The 18,708-nt window shown below is 47.3% G+C and overlaps 1 protein-coding gene across 1 annotated transcript in view; it reads right to left on the bottom strand.

The window, feature by feature from the left end:
* Positions 1-7,817: 7,817 nt before the first annotated feature.
* The window catches only part of ELOVL5 (ELOVL fatty acid elongase 5), an 80,407-nt gene continuing 69,516 nt past the window's right edge, over positions 7,818-18,708 (bottom strand). The window contains exons 4-8 of the mRNA XM_036316487.1: positions 16,297-16,374; positions 15,053-15,224; positions 12,983-13,107; positions 10,527-10,661; positions 7,818-9,668 (exon numbers count right to left, since the gene is read on the bottom strand). Coding sequence (XP_036172380.1) covers positions 9,525-9,668; positions 10,527-10,661; positions 12,983-13,107; positions 15,053-15,224; positions 16,297-16,374 — 654 coding nt within the window. The 3' untranslated portion in view covers positions 7,818-9,524. The remainder of the gene's footprint in view (positions 9,669-10,526; positions 10,662-12,982; positions 13,108-15,052; positions 15,225-16,296; positions 16,375-18,708) is intronic.

Below are 18,708 nucleotides of genomic sequence, written 5' to 3'. Positions count from 1 at the left end.
CTCACATCAGCAAAAGTTTTCACGGCATGTTTGATCCACAGCATACTATCTGTTATCCCCTAGAGTGCCGGGGAGCACTATTGCGCTCCTCCTGCAGTGTCCAGTTCTAAGTCTGCTTTTATTAGTGATGATGATATTGCTAAATATGTCAATTCTTGCTGTGAAGATGATGATTTTGTGGAAGATATTGAATATGTAACTTCATTTACTTGCGATTCATAATTTTTTTCCTAAACTGCTGTAAAATCAGCAAAAATGCCTTGGCAATTTTAGCCTAGTTCCTAGGATATTGGTTGGCATTCAAAGGGTTAACCTAACTGTAAGAGGCCAAAGGGAAAGGCCGCACACATTTGAGACATTTCAGGAAGCACTGACTCAAGCAGAGGCCCAAGTCATGTTCCATGAGGAGACGAGGCCAGGGTGCTGATGGGAAAGGGAAGGGGAATAACCATATCAGTAGAAGGCAGGCATTTCTATAGCTGCAGATAAGCCAACACGGTGACGCTAATCCTAAAGAATGTTTTACATTTTCCTGTCCAGTAGTCATCAGTCCAATAGTCAAAATATCTGCGTTCATGTTATCCCTGCAAACCCTGTCCGAAGGTTATTTTGCTGTTTTGAACATTCCAACATTTTCAGGCCTAAGACGTGCAAGGCGGTTCCTCGGGCCGGCAGCTCTGGCTCTGTTACCAAGTGGCTCCGTGTATATTATTGTTCACATACCCTATGAATGATGTGCCCAATGTACTTCACCCACTGGGACTTTCTAGTTGTTACCAGTGTTTAAATGGTAAATATCACCACACCAGGCGGGCTTTGTGATGCTTCTGCTAAGGGAGTTGTCTGGGCCTTGGTTTGAGGAAAATTAAAAGTTGGGGAAGAAACAGAGAAAGTGCATGGGCACGAGTCTGACTATTGTCTGTGGAAGGGAGAGAAGTGAGGCTGCGATTTCAAGTGTCTCCTCTGTGAAGGTCGCTTGCTCCCACTGTGCTCTCATTCCGTTCCTCTCCCTGGGCTTCCATGCTATTCCTCATCGCCTCGCATCCCCCCGCAGCTCCAGCTCCTCTCCACCGGGCCTCGCTTTCCCCGGCAATCCTCCCATTCCTGTCCCTGCTTGGGGACCCACCTTTCAGCATCTTTCTGTGTCTCGACTCAGTGTCTGAAAAGTTATTCCTAAGAGCAGCGAACGAAGAATCCTTGTCACTGCTCAGCCTGTGGGTACACTGCACACCCAGCTCTAACTGCCCTGGGAAGTGGAAGTTCAAAGTCATTAATGGTGGTGTGACCGCTGGGTTTCTTTAATTTTTTTGCTGGACTAAGCTACTGTTCCCCCTATTCCCTCCTCATCAGGCATCATCAGTCTCAGTTCTAATAACAACTTAGAAAAAGTTGGGATGATCATTATCCCCAGGCTATAATTCCAGAAACAAATATGAGAGGTCATAAAATCAACTGAGCGCCTTAAAGAAAAATGTCTGATTTGTTGCAGGATTCCAAGAATGGTTCCCGATGTGGTTCTTCACTTTCACAATGATTTCCGTCTTCCGTTCTAAATCCGAATGGCACAGAGCAGCAGAATTTATACACTGTTCATCAGAGAACAGACAGCTCGTTAATCCTTAACATGGGTGGGATTTCACTGCTCACCATCATACCCTCCATTCCGAAATATACCTGGGTCCGCTTTTCTGAGACGACTAAGATGTCTTATTGATGCACTCAGGGCTACTGAAAAATTGCCCTCCTTGTGTGTGACCATGTTACAGCTTCCCCCTCCAAGAGAGGGTTCATGGAACATCTACACTCATCTCATGCTCATTCACTCACAAATTCATGTTCAAAATATTTGAGACTTTCCTATGTGCCAGGCAAGAGAAAAAGCCCTTGTCTTCCAGGAGGGAGACAAATAAACAAATATTTAACAATTCAAATGTTACAAAGAAAAATAAAGCGAAGTAAAATGGAGTGTGTGTGTGTGTGTGTGTGTGTGTGTGTGTGTGTGTGTTGGGGCGGGGGAGCGATTTGGGGGTGATGTTTTCGATCTGGTAGTTAGGTGGGGTGTAAGTGGGGAACACCATCTGGGGAGGAGCAGCAGGACAGAGGCCTCTAGATGGGAAGGGCCCCAGGAGCCGTCCAGCAGAGGCGAGGGCGGCTGAATGCACTGAGCGAGCGAGGGACAGGGAGGTAGACCTGAGGGGCCCTGGGGCCAGCTGCGGGAGGGCGATGGGTCATGGAAAGATGCAGGACATTATTTGCAGTGAAGCAATTATCTAGAGGTGACTCCAAGGCAGAGGGAAGCTAGTGGCCCCAAGGGGTCCATGCCCTTTCCCGCGTACCCCTCATGACAAGCTGGAAGTATTTAGGGCTTCTGGGGTGAGTCTCTGGGTCCTGCAAAATGGTCACACAGCTGCAGGCCCCCCTCTTGGCGGTTTTACAATTCGGATGAGCTGTTCTGGCTTCCTAGGTCTACTAGGAGGAGACTTTTAATGGAAGCTGACTTTATTCTTGGTATACACAACCTCACATCACCATCAACTGTGACGTGGGGATCATAATTCCTTTTGCGTTCCCCCTGTAGACCATGAGATCTGTATGTATTTTCTCCAATCCCAGAGAACCATGCTGAGTTTTAGGTGAGGAAACTTGACAAGGTCATATTGTGCTGTAGTCAGATTGGGCCGCAGTAATGAGGTACCATAGACTAGTGGCTTATAAAGCATGGACATTTATTTCTCACAATTCTGGCTGAATCTGAGATCAGGTGCCAGCATGCCCGGGTCCTGGTGGGGGTCTCTTCCAGGTTGCAGGCGGCTGACTCCTCATTGAATCCTCACGTGGCACAAAGCAGCGATCGCAAGCTCCTGTGACTCTTATAAGGACTCTACTCCCATTCACCAAGAGCTCCACCCTCATGACCTCCTCTAACCCTAATTACCTCCCCCAAGCCCATCTTTTAATATCATCACACTGGGGGGCAGGGTTTCAACATATAAATTTGAAGGGGACGTGAACATTCGGTACAGGACACATGGTTATTAAGTGATGGTGGGATTTAAACTCAGATCTAACTGGCTGGAAAGCCTGTTTTTCTTACTCTGCACCACAGTGCATAATCCTTCCTGAGTACTTCCGTTCATTCATCAAAACATTTATGGATCAGCTGCTGTGTGTTTCACACTGTGCCGGGCACACATTAGGGATGCGACACAAATAAGAGACAGTTCCTGCCCTCAAGTGTCTTAGAACCGAGTGGGCTGCCTGGAGTCCTACTACATCTCCCAGAATGGAGTGAGGTCATAGTGCAGACACACCCTCCCAACACACACACCGTTTTAGACTTTCTGGAGATTTGCCTTATTCTCATGGAAGAACCTTGCCAGCTGCCAGGCAGGGTGTGCCATCGCCACGCATGAACAGCATCCATTGACCTACTTGCCCTCGGGTGACATTGGTGCTACCATTCACAGTCGAATTTCACTTACATTTGGATCCTTGATTGTCACTTTAAAAAATCATCAGACATAACCCTATGATGACAAGTTAACATGACAGGTTATTAATGTACAAGCCTGCCCGTCACGCATGGGCAATGCAATCGAGGGCAGCAGCAATGGCCAAGTCCCTGAGTGCCCACACAGTCGCCAGAGCCAAGTGCAGGACCCACTCATGCCATGGCGAGGGGCTGTCCCTCGGGTGGAAAACAGTCTCTACATAGCTTCCCGGTGACTTTCTGGAGAAGATGTGACACTTCTAATATCTTACTCAGTTCAAAAAGATGAACTAGCAACTTAAACACATACGTAAAAATTCCACTGTCCTTCCTTATGCCTCAGAATAATCACTAAGATTATTCTCAGTGTCAGTATCCTGGTTGTTTCCTTCAGAATAGTTCCTAGAATTTATAATTATTTTGTTTGTCTTTCAGAATGAGGTTATCTTTTCATCATTGTTTCCCCAGCAACAGTTTACCAGGACTCCTAGGGCAGAGGGCCGGAGCGCTATGTGAACGGTACAGTGAGCGGCCAGGTGGGTCAACCCTTGGACACGTGGCCTTCCACATGACTGGCAACCTTAGCATTTCATGAGGGAGTACGGTTGGTGGAATCGGGCCTTGATGGTTTGCTACAAATAGGCACTTGTCGGATCGGAAACATTGTCAAGGGGAAAGCATACAATTTGTCTTGATTAAAACACTGTCAAATTCATCGATCAGGGAAATCCACATCTATGCCCATTTTTTAGGGTGTTTTATGTTTTCCCTTCTTCGATAAATTTATTGGGGTGACATTGGTTAATACGGTCATACAGGATTCAGGAGTGGGCTTCTATGTTACAAGATCTGTATATTGCACCGTGTGCCCACCACCCAAAGTCAAATCATCTCCTGTCACCATGTATCAGGACCCCTTTCACCCCTCTGGCAACCACCACACTGCTGTTTGTGTTCACGAGTTTCATATGAATGAAATCATATGGTTTTTAGCTTTTTCTGACTAACATTTCACTTAGCATAATGCTCTCAAGGTCCATCCATGTTGTTGCAAATGGCAGTATTTTGTCCTTATGACTGAGCAGTATTCCACTGTGTAGAGCCCATTATGTGAACAAGAATGCCAGTGGTGATATGTGTTAACAACAGGGCTCCAAGTTTTCAGACTTCAAATGCCATGTCTGGTGAGGACGGATTTTCAGAAGGGCCGAGACCCCCTTTGCATCTGCCCGTCAGACAGAGGATTCCCATCGATTCATAACTCAGACGTGAGCCCCACGTCTTGGCACAGTCACCTTCCTGCTCCTCCTTAGCAGGAGGGTATTTGGGCAGGAGGCGTCGCTAAGGATGAGTCTGTGAGGCATAATTACTACTTCCCCCGTGGACTCTGAGCAACATTCTCCTCGTTTCATCAATGAGAACACCCGAATTTCACCCTCTTCCTCTTCACCTCACTTTAAAAAAAAGCAGTTTCCCCATACACTCAATAGTTCAGGGACACGTGCTCGCACTGACTCAGCCTTCAGCACATTGACTCATGCCTGCAATGCTGTTTCCCAAGCAACCTTCTGTCACCAACTACTGAACCCAGACTGGCTTTGCAGGCTCAGATTAAGTCCACGCCTTCACAGAGCTCTTCTCCGTACTTTGCTAGAAGAGTTCTCTCTCCTGGGCCCTTATAGTTGGTTTCTGTCCATCGCATGGCACTCGCCACAAACCATCCGGTGCTGAAGGTGCCTGTGGGCATGTTTGATCCCAATGTAGCAAAGCTCCTGCGGGGCTGAAGCCATTTCTCACAGACCCCGGTTTGCTCCCTACACTTGGCTCAGTCCTTGGTACCAAGAGCTCTCCCAGGGGAGCAGGCACATTCTTCAAAGGTCTGGTCAACTCAAGAACATATATGGGCAACAGAGGGGACAGTAAGCCCCGTTCGAGAGAGTCTGGATGATCTGGGAAAGGGGATATCTGTGTGACTAGACCTCTGCCACCAGAACATCATCAGTGACTGGGTTCCACTCTGCTTGTTCCTGCAGCTTCCAGTTGGGAGCCCAACACGTCTCCCAGGACCTTGGACCACAAGCCTGGTACAGGCATCCCACATAAACTATGGCAAAAATCAGCCCAGGAACCTTCTCCCCTTGGGTGAGTGCCATAAGTAGGTTGGAAGAAAGAGAAGAGCTCCTAAGAATGTCAAGGATGACAAAAATGCATTTTAAATGTTCGGAATGAGAACTAGTGGCTGGTGAGAACAAACAAAGGCAAACACGATCATCCCCCCATCAGACCCTCTTCTCCAAATAAAGAGTGTAGAGAACAGCCAGGTTAGCATCTGAAGTCTCAGGCTGATGAGGGGACAGTAGGAGACATCTGTTTGAAATGAGTTCAGAGGAAACACATCCAGACATGGAAACAACCTGTGGGTGGCGGCTGTATCACTGTCGGAAGTCGGGGAGAAATAACGAAGAGAAGACCAGGGACTGAAGACACCACCCTGTTTTCCAAAGGGGAAATGAAGTAGATTCCGGGCACTCCAGAATGGTGAGTTAATGGTAAACTCTGGCCAAATCTGGAATATAGATGGCAAGCATTTGGACTCCTAACGATTGCTGGTTTCTTTCCAACTCCTGATTCAACAAAGAAAGTGTCACACCAAGCTAACTTCCTTCCCTTTCTGATAGGATTGCTGGAGCAACCAGCCAAGGAAATACCAGTAAAATGCTAGCTGAGAGTGTAGAGACCAGTGAGGTGGATCGAACAGAACTCAATCGTGAAGGTAACAGATTACACTTCAATAGTTTACTCTGTGCTAGAGGAGGTTCCAAGGGTTTTTTGTATCCTTTATCTATTTAATCCTCTATGATGTAGGTAATAACATTATTCTCATTTGGTTGACGAGAACACAGCGGCAAAGTAAAAGCAACGGGTCTCAAGGTCATGCAGGTAGGATTCCAAAACCAGGCAATGTGACCCCCAAGTCCTGCCTCTCACATCAGGCAATCCTGCCTTTCCACATGAATGGCAAGGCTGATAAGGAGGGGAAATGGGAACATCCCTTTTCCATACAGGTGAGCGAACGTGCCCTCTCACTTCCACACAGGAGAGGGGAGAGTGTGGGCACACATCTTGCCTTGCTCTGCCCTCTTACCCACTCACTTCTCTGAGGGGAGGAGGGCGATGTTCTGATTGCCAAGACTGGGCGAGGCCACTGAGCACACTCTCTCGGCACAGTAAGGTCATCAGGGCAGAATTTGACTACAAGGGGAGCTTGTAGTTTAAGTGCGTAAATTCCAGGGCTGATAGTCCAAGTATTTTCATTACCAGTTCATCACCAGACCAGCAATGAGAAGAGAGGCAGGCCATGAACCACCGGTGTGGCTGGCCCAGCCCTGGTAAGCTTATGTAAACAGGGCTATGAGCCAGGGTAGTTAGCCCTATTGTGATCTCATCTTCATCAATCCAGTCGTCTCAGTAAGAGATGAGCTATTTTGATTTCCACTAGTTTGACTTCTATGTCCTGTTTTTTCCATTTGTTCTGGACTTAGGGGAAAGACAGGATATGATTAATCATCACCAGCAAACCTCCAACTGTCCTTTGTACTTTTCAGATAATATCCCAAATACCAGATGCAGTTTCTGATGACATTTTAACCAGTTAACTGCCACGCGTCCAAAACAGAAACCATCCTGCTGGCGTCTATAGACGCTTATGGCGTACAAAGGGTTAACGGTGATATTGACAACTAAAAGGCACTCAGAAGTCCGGGTCAAGCCTACACAGGAGGCTGTGTGGTATGAAGCGGATGGAAGGAAGAGGGGCCCCTCATGTCATCACTCCCATGGTGGACATGGATGGACCCGGAAGTCCACAGTGGGGTGGGCTGGGAGGGGCCAAGATCTGGGACAAGAAATGGTCTTTGGCAAAGAAAGTGATACAGCTTTGGGACCAGGGGCCTCAGTACTTTAGAGTAGGGGTCAGCAAACCAGGTATACTGTCTGGCTCTTTACACTAAAGACATGCTCTGGTCTCGACTTAGGAAAGTAACTTTAACAGCCTGGAGAGTGAGAGAGGGAGTGGGAAGAGAAGGAAGAAAGGAAAAAGGAGTATTCTTAGAGCCAGGACCTTTGTGGGAAAAGGCAGAAAAAGGAATTAGGGAGGAACCACCACCATGCCTTTCTGTGTGGAGATCCCTCCTCCTGTGAGCTGGGCAACGTAACCTTTCACACCAAATTACTGACATCTGTCTGCGTGAGTTCTGCGAAGGTGAAGAGAGTGGATTTCCCCCCAGTCTTTCATAATTGGCAGCATAGAAACAATGTAGAACACAAGCACAGGTAATCAAAAATGTTTTAATGATTAATGTTCGGACCTTTTGCAACAGTGTGGGAATATCCAGATGAGCTAAGCACACTTTGACAGCACACTACCGAATGTTATAGTTTCTGTTTGAAATATGTAAAGACTTTTGCAAACTAGTACCTAGGAAGACACACATTTACAAATATACACGTTCTAGATTTGATCAGGTAAATGTAAACAGATGCTGTGACTCCTTCCAAACAGAAAACCCACAAGACTAATAAGAGAACCACCTGGCTCCCTAAAATACGAATGTGCAAAATTAAAGCATGATATTTACATAAATACCAAACCAACAATTCGTTTATACATTGTCAATGACTTTCTAAGATGGTCACGAGTGGTTCAAGGAATATTTTTTCCTCCAATGGAAAAGGTATTCAAAGACTGACTTCCAACACTTTAAAATGACACACACAATAGTCCGTATCTGTTTGACCACTGCCTCCTCACAGGTGTGAGACATGACTTTACAAGGTACTCTATTCTTTTTAAACAAGCGGTTCTGAACAAACCTTTAGATTCTAAGCAGAAAACACGACAGGTGCTGTTAGATTTACATTAAACAAATGATCTCTGTCCAATTTCCCAGCTCTCTTATGCTACAGCTATCTCTTTAATTTTACCTTACATTTTTCTTTTTTTATGGAAGGTCCTCCCCCCCCCCACCCTTTATTAATTTTGGTAAGCGAGGCACATTTTAAAAGGAAGTTTGTGTCAAAACAGATAGCAGTACAGAAATCAATCTTTGTCTGGACCCTGGCAACCATGGCTCATCTGTGGGAGTCTGTCACATGTTACACAATCAGTCCTCCCACTTGAAAAGTTGATCTCCTCTCTCTCACGAGTGGAAAAAGCAAAATGGGCTCTGTTTCCCGTATAAAAACACTTAGCACTTCAGAAATGACACACGGCCTACTCATCCTACACACTTCCTAAAATCTTGAAGATAAAGAATATATATTTAAGTTTCATCAAGACTGCTTTAGAGCTCCCCCCTTTTTACATTATTAATAGTGGCACTCAAAATAAAAAAATAAGATCTGTTAAAAAGTTAAACTGACTGTTCCACTAGATTTGAGTCTGCCTGATTTAAAGCCAGTATTACAAAACCGAAGGTGCCATCACCTGAAAATGTGTCACACGCTAATTTCATAAACCATGGTCTTTGATTTTTCTAATCAGAGCTATTGAAAATGAATCAAAACTTGAAACGTATCCTAATTCAAACTAGTAAGCTTTGGGCCCTGCTTTTTAAATTTTAAGGCATGTGTGTTTCTCTACTGTAACATTGTACAAATTTACAATCACATGCATGATCTACAGTAAAAATAAAAACACAACAGTTTGGATTACAGTGTTTTCAAATTGTGACTCACAATTCAGCACCTATCATGTTATAACTAATAAGGCAACAGCAGTGTCGTCTACTACAATAACACTCCCTCCGCGCCATGGCGGGGGGTCGGTGAGAGCCCAGAAATGTTAAAAATCTTATGCCTACTTGTCTAAATCTGAATACATTTCCTAGGGGTTTTGAAGTGATGAAAGAGGTCCTACATGAATCACACTATTGTAGGCCGGACTAGTTACAGCAGCTGTTAACGAGCATCGGGCACAACTCATACTGTGCTTACAATCAGACGACTTGGTTGGGAGGTTTGCAACTCTTCCACCTCAATCCTTCCGTTGCTTCCTCGGCTTCACATTGTTTTCCAGGGATGAAAAGTTGTTGGTGTGTCCGTTGGCGGCGGCCAGGGACCCATTCTGGTGGTCCTTCAGGTGCTCTTTCCGCCGGGAGGATCCCTGCTTGTTGTAAGTCTGAAAGACACAGGGCAGATAGCAGCACACGGCCGTGCTATGCGAGGGTGGCGCCCGAACACTAACCTAGTTTCCCTGCAGGTATGTGTGAATCAAGGTACAGGGGAGCACAGGGAAGAGGAATCGTGGCTGAGCTGCCAGGTGGCTGCGAGACACGACCACGTGCTACCGCCCGAGCATCTGTGGCCTCTGTCCTTGCTCCTGACCGCCTGTGCCTGCTCTGGAACAGATACTGCCTACAGGAGCGGGAGCACACGTCATCCAGGGGTGATGGAGGCAGGGGAACCAGCAGTGGCTGCAAAGTGGTCAGACTCCACCGGAGATAATCTGCCCTAAGTGGACCCCTCTGTGAGCAAGAACCTGCATTACATCATGCCCTTGGAAATGAGCTGAGCTCCAAACGAGAAGTGGATGTGCAAGAAAACTGGGACAAAGGGCAGATTTCTATCTATAGCTGATGGACTGTAATGGAAATTTCTTTGGACATTTAATTTAGCTGTGAGGTTCAGAGCAGCGGGGCTGTGAGACTTCTGGCTGAAAATCACCTACCACGTGTCTGCCGCAGGTCTTAAGGGAAGCGACACAGGAACCTGCTGAACAGTTTTGCTTTTCCATATAAATCCCAAACCTCCCTTGCCCAAAACCTAGAACTCGGGAAGTCCGGAACAGATTTAGCATCTTTTACATTAGCAGGGACCCTCCCCTCCCAAAGGCAGGGGCTGCCCTGCCACTGTGACTAAGTTAGTGCCCACTGCCCGGCACACAGCAGGGCATCTACCCGCCCCCCTGAGATGGACAGACAACGGCCTCTGTTGATAAAGCCCCACAGCCCAACTGCCACCGAGGAGGGAGACGTACCTGAATGTAGAAGTTTGTGAAGAGAGTAATCAGGGAAATCATGTATCCGATTTGGAAATATAACCAGCCAAGAGGGAACGAACATGGCCAGATGACCCCGCAGGTGGTCTGTATGATTGTCAGCACAAACTGAATCTGGGGGAAAGAGAGGACACAGTGAGCCTCGGGCACAGCCGTGGACAAGGAGCCATGCCAGACTGGCTCCCTACCCTGCACCCCCCACTTGTGAATTACACTCATCTACCTTTCTGTAGGGACCACCAACACGAAGCAGACACTAAACTCATCCCACACTATTTATCTTTCTGTCTTATGTGCATTCTTCCTCCCCTCCAAGCTACTTAAACCACCTTTCCTGAAATTCAGGGAATAGTTAACAATACTGTCTTGTGCATTTGAAAGTTGCTCAGAGTACTTCTTAAAGTTCTCATCACAAGAAAAAACTCCTGTAACTACACGAGGATGTTAACTGAACATACTATGGTGATCATTTCATAAAACACACATATTATCAAATCATTATGCTGTACACCAAGCATGTCAAACTCGTGGCCCGTGGACCGCATGTCTCGTTTATTTGGCCTGTGTTAGCCTTTGAGTTTCACATGCTTGCTGTACACCTTTAACTTATACAATATTTTATGTCTCAATGAAGCTGGAGACAAAAAGAAAATGTTAAAACAATAACCACCACCAAAATACACACTGAAACTTCAGGGACATAGTAGAGAGAGATGCAAGTTGTTTTTTTTAGGGAGGAAGGGAGTGGGGCGCATGTGTAAAGGGAACCAGTGATGTCACTGCAGAATGTCCAATCCTGCTGGACACGTTCCCTATTCCTTGTCTCTGTTCCCTTTAAGTTTGGTGAAGGCTGACAAGTAGATTTAAACTCTTATCAGGATATAATGCGAAGTCCATAGAATGTTTTTGATGAGTAAGTCTTGAAAAGCATGTAGAAGTGCTTGGGAAACCGAGGCAAGGGTGTTAAAATAAAGTGTGGCTGCTGGAGGAAGCATCTTCAGGAAGAATAATACAGAGGGCGGGGCTCTGCCTGCTGGATTTGGGGCCCAGCTACCAGTGTTCCTAAATAAAAAACTGGTTTCTTCTTTTTCTTCTTCTCCTTTTTAAGGTAAGGACTCTAGGTTGAGTCATAACTAGGAGAAGTGCTCAAAATAAACCTGGGCAAACTGGGTTCGACCTTCTGCCCCAAAGGGCAGAGCCTCCTAGGAGACCAACTTCCCCGGTCGGTTCTTTTAAATTCTGCTCCTGCGGACCTGCAGCTGTGTGGTGCACGCCAATCTCCTCCTCGCTGCTCTTCCAGTGTAATGAGAAAGTGAAGGAACAATTATCCTTCCTGGGGTGGGGGTGCGGGTGGGGGTGGGGGTGAGGAAAAGCTCACAAGGACTGTAGAGCCGCCAGCAGGAAGTGATAATGAAATGCCACACACATCAGCAGCTCAGCTCTCTGAGTTGTTTTCCCAGATTGTTATTTTTAAATTTTGAAAAATCTCTATCAACTTGGAGGGATCTGAACCCGCTTGGTTTCTTTAGAGAACTGTGTTAACAGGCAGGGCCAGGTCCAGGGTTTAACATCCCCCGTCTCCCCGCCCCCCATTGGCTAGTTTGGGCCTATTGCTTCAGGGCCCTTTCCTGCAAAATGGGGATAACATGAGATCAGGCTACCAGAACAATTCATGTCAAACTGCGTGCTTATACTTAGCACGGGTGCCCGACATCGTCGATTCCACAAATGTCAGTATCATTAGTAGCGATCGTATTAATGATGCGTTTGTGGAAGAATTCACGAGGGGAGAGGAATAGGGGTCTATAAGATACTGACAACTAGGGAAGCTTAAGGAAAGGATGGTGAGAAATCAGCAGCAGGTGTGGACAGCTGCTGGTGTCCCGGGCACAGCGAACCCTGGGAGGGCTTCAGAGCACAGCGGGTGTCATTCTCACCCCCAGGCGCTCCATCACCCAGGAGCTGAGAAATCACCGCATCTACCTTAGCAAATATCCTCGCTGCCTACTAAGCTACAAGCTCCCTAGACTCATGCCACTCCACGGCTCCTTCTCAGACTCCTGGGAACACAGGCAGATAGCTTTCACTTTGGACTCTGGATTATAGTTAGAAGACCTAGACAGACACACATATGCACACATGCTTTGTGCACAAACCAAGAACAATGACTGAACTTGAAGTCAGAAAATTAGCTTCTAGTCCTCGTTCTGCAACTCAACGAGCTGTACACCCAAGGGCACCATTGCACCATCGATTAAAATGAAGAAAATTCCCCGCTCTGCCCACTTTTAATTGGAACAAATGAGAAAGGGTGGGAAAGGCATAGTGTGGGTGCTAGTAAACAACAATCACGCCAGGAAGGCAGCAAGAGCACCCCCAGGAAGAGCTCTGTGACCCCCGCAGTGACTGCTGGGGACAGAGGCTGAGTCACTCACCAGCTGCCCCTGAGTGATGTACTTCTTCCACCAGAGGTACGGACGCATGGAAGGGACAGAAGACAGACCGTAGTATGAGTACATGAGGACGTGGATGAAGCTGTTAAGTGTGGCACCAAAATAAGCTGCAGGGACAGAGAGGGTTTGGAGAGGAGGATGCATCAGTGTTTTATACATAACAAGTAATAAAATAAAACCCAAGATTCTTTTTAAATCTGAAAATCAGAGGATTCTGAACAGGGGCCAGCAAACACTGCAGCAGCACTACTCAGGCGTGTGATCGGAATTCAATTTCCACGTGGCCGGGCAGCCATCAGGTGCTCCAAGCCCAGGCTCAGCTGTAGCTTCCAGGTGGGCATCTAACACAGCCGCCACGACAGCACCTGCCCTGCTCCGGCACCTAAAGGCTGTGCCGCCGGAGCCTCACCCATGACTGAGGCAGCTGCTTCTCTCTGCAAGCACAGGCCTCAGGCTGCTGTGCGGAAGGCTTGGGAAGACAGCGATGGGCGCTGTGCTCAGAGCTGGCTGTCCCTGCACATGGCTGAGCGTTGGAGAGGCCTTTGAAGTCGCTTCCTAATTAGTCTCCAGGACTGCAGTACTGAGGCCATATATTTTTATTGCTAATACAGATAAGAGTCCAGTCCTTAGAGATGAAAGGCCCGCCTTTATCATGATTTTTAATTTCCAGTAGGATTTACAAGTTTTTGTTTTGTTTTGTTTTGTTTTGAAGACTCTCTGTCCTCCGCCTCCTCCACAGCAGGCAACCGTCTGGTTTTTCCCGTGCAGTCGGAGGTGAACAAAGCTGGGGTCAGGGAATGAGTCTGTACCCCTGGCTATGACAGCACCTGGCTATGTGACCCTGGACAAGTCACATCCATTCTCTGGTTGTTTCTCATGGGCCAGCTTAAAATCTGTCATCCTATAAGTTCTTGGAAAATGTAAAACACTGTTCAAAGGTAATGAGGTGCTGTTTCTGTGAGAAAGTTGTCAGTTAATCCTCAGCCATAAAGTATCAATGGTGAGAAAAGAAACAAGACTAGTGAGGGTCCTGCACCAACCCTCCTACCGGCTCGGTTTTCTCTTCAGCTGAAAGGAGCTGTACGTGGGAAGTCCTGTCTAGTTCTAAAATTCTGTGACTGTGTGAATCTTGGTGGGCCGACTGAATTAAAGGCAGTGCTATCCCAGGAGAAAAAAAAATATATGAGAATCGGCTTAAAGGTTCCAGTCAAATCTGTCAGTGATGAATAACAGGAATTTTGATCGGGACATTTGTGAGAACTCCCACGCTGAGCCTGAAGGTGACACCTTACTCTTTGACGGTAACAGCGGAGTTCCGATCACAAGCTTTCCAAAGCCACCCACATCCACATCCTGCTCAAAGTGTTTCATGGAACGTGAGGGTCATGACATTAGAATATGTGCGGATTCCCTGATGCAACGCATAGCAAAAGCTCTATTTCATAATTAGCCTGTTCTCTGGCGCTCACTCCAAGGTGTGACTGCATCTTCCGGGCCTGCCCGCCAGTCCAACATCTTCCACGTGGCAGAGAAGTATTAGAAATAGCCTGGATGCCGAAACCGGTTTGGCTCAGTGGATAGAGCGTTGGCCTGCGGACTGAAAGGTCCCAGGTTCGATTCCGGTCAAGGGCATGTACCTGGGTTGCGGGCATATCCCCAGTAGGAGATGTGCAGGAGGTGGCTGATTGATGTTTCTCTCCCATCGATGTTTCTAACTCTCAAAAAAAAAAAAAAAAAAAAAGAAATAGCCTGGAACTGCCGCCCTCATGGCAGAGAACACTGTCCCTGTTTCTTAACATGCCCCGGGCTGGGGATTTACTATTTCACTCCTCCTACCCAAATCAGCACAGACCCTTCACTCAACTAGGAAAAGGTCATGGCTGCGTGCTGAGCGCATGGGCCACACAGACTCTCATTAGAAGCATCCCGGACACAACACGCCAGTGCTTGACCTAGAAATCTACGGAAATGGCTCCTTGCCTACGAGCCTTCATTTCAGTTCGGAGTTTTTGCTCACACCTGTCCCCCAAGCCCCCTCCACGTGAGACTCACAGTGGCCACAGGGGACCCAGTTCATCACGAACCACCAGATGTTCAGCATGGAGGCGTGGTGGTAGACGTGCAGGACCGTGATCTGGTGGTTGTTCTTGCGCAGGATGAAGAAGAAGGTGTCCATGAACTCGATGAGTTTGGAGAAGTAGTACCACCAGAGGACACGGATGATCTAGGACGGTGGTCAGCAAACTCATTAGTCAACAGAGCCAAATATCAACAGTACGACGAATGAAATTTCTTTTGAGAGCCAAATTTTTTAAACTTAAACTATATAGGTAGGTACATTGTTATGAACTTAATTAGGGTACTCCTAAGGCTTAGGAAGAGCCACACTCAAGGGGCCAAAGAGCTGCGTGTGGCTCGCGAGCCGTAGTTTGCCGACCACGGATCTAGGAGGAAGGGCATCCATGTTTCTCTGGGACATCTCCTCTGACACCTTTCCCGACACCCCAGAGCCCCATGCTGCCTCGAAGAAGCCCGAGCCCCCTGCTGGCCCCTGCAGACCGTTGGTTAAAGCCACTTGCTGGTTGCTCAGAAGTGGCTTTATAACCAAAGAGCACGGTGTGGGGAGGTTTGAAGTAACAGCAGGGAAGGTTTTAAAAGGCCCACTGACACCCTTCAAGACTAAAAAACAGGGGGCTTCATAGTTCGAAACACTGGAGTTGGCCTGTCTTCTTTGGAGCCTGCAGAGCCATCGGGACAGAAAAGCCACCTGAGAGGGACTCCTGACTTCAGGGGCTGGCGTGGGGCGGTGACAGGACATGAGGCCAAGAAAAAAAGGAACTGGAACTTCAGTGTCAGGTCCCCGCCCACCTGAATGTGTCACGAGGTGCTCTAAGGAGATGGCCGCCCCTGCAGAGGTCGCTCCAGCCTTTTATGTCAGAACAAACGCAGGGAGGGAGTCAGAATCTGACGGCCGCCACGCAGAGGACGCTCAGAGGAACAAACATTACTCTATGATCCCATTTACATAAATGATGCATAACTATGGGTAAATGCATGCATTTTCCACCTGGAAACTGTTAATAGGACTTACTTTTGCAGAGAAGGAAACTTTAGTTTTCATTTTATACCTTTACATGTTGTTCAAATTTCATTATTATGTGTACATACTGCTTTTTAAGGTTCTCTTAAAAACGTCAACAGGGATGACCCGGACAGTGAGGTTATAAGCCGTTTTGTCTTTTGTGCAATTTTTTAAATTTAAAAAAACAATTTAAAATAAAAAAGAGGGACAGTACCTTCATATCTGCTTCACCCGCGCTGCGTGTACCCTGACAGAAGAAGTTGTAATTGCCTTCCCATACTCCTGTCACCAACTACAAAAAAAAGAAGAAGAAAAACCAATTACCAACACTATCAGAACATTAGAGCCCTGATCAATGAAAGTTCATTAGTTTCAGAATCACTGAAAATTGACCTTGGGCTGGCTGAGGCAAGTTTGCTCTGAGCAAAACACATAATGACAGGGGAGTGTGAATAAAGCTTAAGTTGAAATGACTTGAGCCTCAGTTTCACAAGGGATGGACCGGGTGACAGAAGGAGGAGTGCACCTGGGAGCACTCCTGGCTGCAGTTTTCCAAGCTGCTTCTTTCCAAGCTGACTTCCTCCAGATTCCTTGATTCCTGAGGCCATCACAGCAGCCTGCCAATTCCCAGGCCTCCACAAACCCAACTGCAGGCTCCCAGCCCTGCCCCCAGTGCCTCAGGGTACATCACTACACAGCCTTTTCCTCAGCCACTGCTTCTTAAACCTGTGTCCAACCAGAGTCACTTCAAGGGCATATTACCACACAGATCACTGGCAGGGTTTCTGATCCAGCAGCAGGCCACCTGGGGTGGGCTCTCAGAATTCTTATTTCTAACAAATGCTCACACTTCGGGGAACCACTGCTATAAGTCTAGGGTCATTTAGTCCAGCCTCATCATTGTTGAGGCCGTGTCATCTTCTGGATCCATGCATTAGACCTCTACAGGCTGAGGAAGCTGTGCCCATTCCTCAGAATTCACCTGCCGCAGAGTGGGAAAGAACCCCAGAATTGGGGTGCAAGCTCTAGGTTGCAGCTCACTTTGGGGGCCTCAGTGTCCTCATGTGCACATAGTAAGGACACCTGGCCTAGAAGAGACCCACAGACCCACTCCAACGTTCCAGAGGAAAGGTCTGATTTGACCACCCTGTGCATGTCCACTACTACGTTCTAGACCAGGGGTGGGCAAACTTTTTGACTCGAGGGCCACAATGGGTTCTTAAACTGGACCGGAGGGCCGGAACAAAAGCATGGATGGAGTGTTTGTATGAACTAATATAAATTCAAAGTAAACATCATTACATAAAAGGGTATGGTCTTTTTTTTTTTTTTTTTTTTTTTAGTTTTATTCATTTCAAACGGGCCGGATCCGGCCCACGGGCCGTAGTTTGCCCACGGTTGCTCTAGACAAACACTCTCAAGGTGCTATTCTTTGTCCAGGTAAACTGTAGGTCCCTGCTTCCTTCTAAAGGCTAGGGCAACCTCGAATGTTCCTGGTGATGGTGTTGCTGGTGGCCAGTTGGCACCAGATGGGGAGAAATTTGAGGTGGCCTGCCTTGTGCCTGATCTCATCCCAGTGTCCAACCCAAAGACTGGCCCTGGTGCTCTAGGTGCGTTCCCCAGTCCGGCTGCATAAGCACCGCATGGGAACATATAAGACACGCAAATTCTTGAGCCCACTCCAGACCTTCAGAACGAAAAGTCTGGGGATGGACCATCAAGGCAGGGCCTCCAAGTCCTGGATCACAGAACCTTTCAGAATCTAATATTGTGGTTTACAAAGTGTGGTCCCAAATCAGCAGCAGCAGCAGCGTCACCCAGGAATTTGTTAGAAATCACAAGCCCCACACCACACTTCTCACTGAGTCAGAAGTTTCTGGGTGTGAAGCCCAGCGGTGCGACAACAGGTTGGTTGCTTTCCGAGTGATTGGATGCAGGTAGAGGGTAAGAACCACTAGCCGGAAGCTGTAGTTCCCATTCTAGCTTCATAACTGGATCACCTGGGGAGCTTGTAAGAAGTGCTAACGTCTAGCCTCCTCCAGACCATTAAACCAGAGTCTTGAGGAGCCTTTTACAAAGCTCTCAAGGTAATTCTGATGTGTAACTAGGAGTGGTAACCACTGATTTCGAGCTCCTTAACTTCAAATAAGAAATGACTCGCATCCCAGTGCCTTGAGAAAGATAGAACTGAGAACACAGGACTCCAGAGCCTCCCCCATGCCCCTATCTTTGAGCAGAGTTTAACTGGGGGAGCAGCTCCCCCAGGGAACAAAGGATTGCAAGGGTCTAAAGACACATTGCTAAACCTTCCCCAGTCAGAGCTCAGAAGTAATTCTGGCAGTGGGTGTAGCCACTGAACCCCCTGCTTAGAACCTGACTGTTCCATTCACTTCCTTTTCATTGCTTCCTTCTACTTTGTCATCTTCTATACATAAAAAGCATTAAGAGTTAACACAGTTTTCCATGGACAAAGGTCAACCAGACTTAGAGTACAGGAGGGGAAGCATCATTCTATGATGGAAGCACGGGGATCATAAGGCAGAAGAAGAGTGCCAGGGCCAGGTGGGCAACCTTCTTCATCCAGGAGGCCCAGGACCAGCTAGTCCTTGGTTGTTTTTATTGTAAA

This window comes from Myotis myotis, unplaced genomic scaffold, assembly GCF_014108235.1.
Source record: "Myotis myotis isolate mMyoMyo1 unplaced genomic scaffold, mMyoMyo1.p scaffold_m19_p_7, whole genome shotgun sequence".
Taxonomy (NCBI): domain Eukaryota; kingdom Metazoa; phylum Chordata; class Mammalia; order Chiroptera; family Vespertilionidae; genus Myotis; species Myotis myotis.
This window is presented reverse-complemented; position numbering and strand designations above follow the sequence as displayed.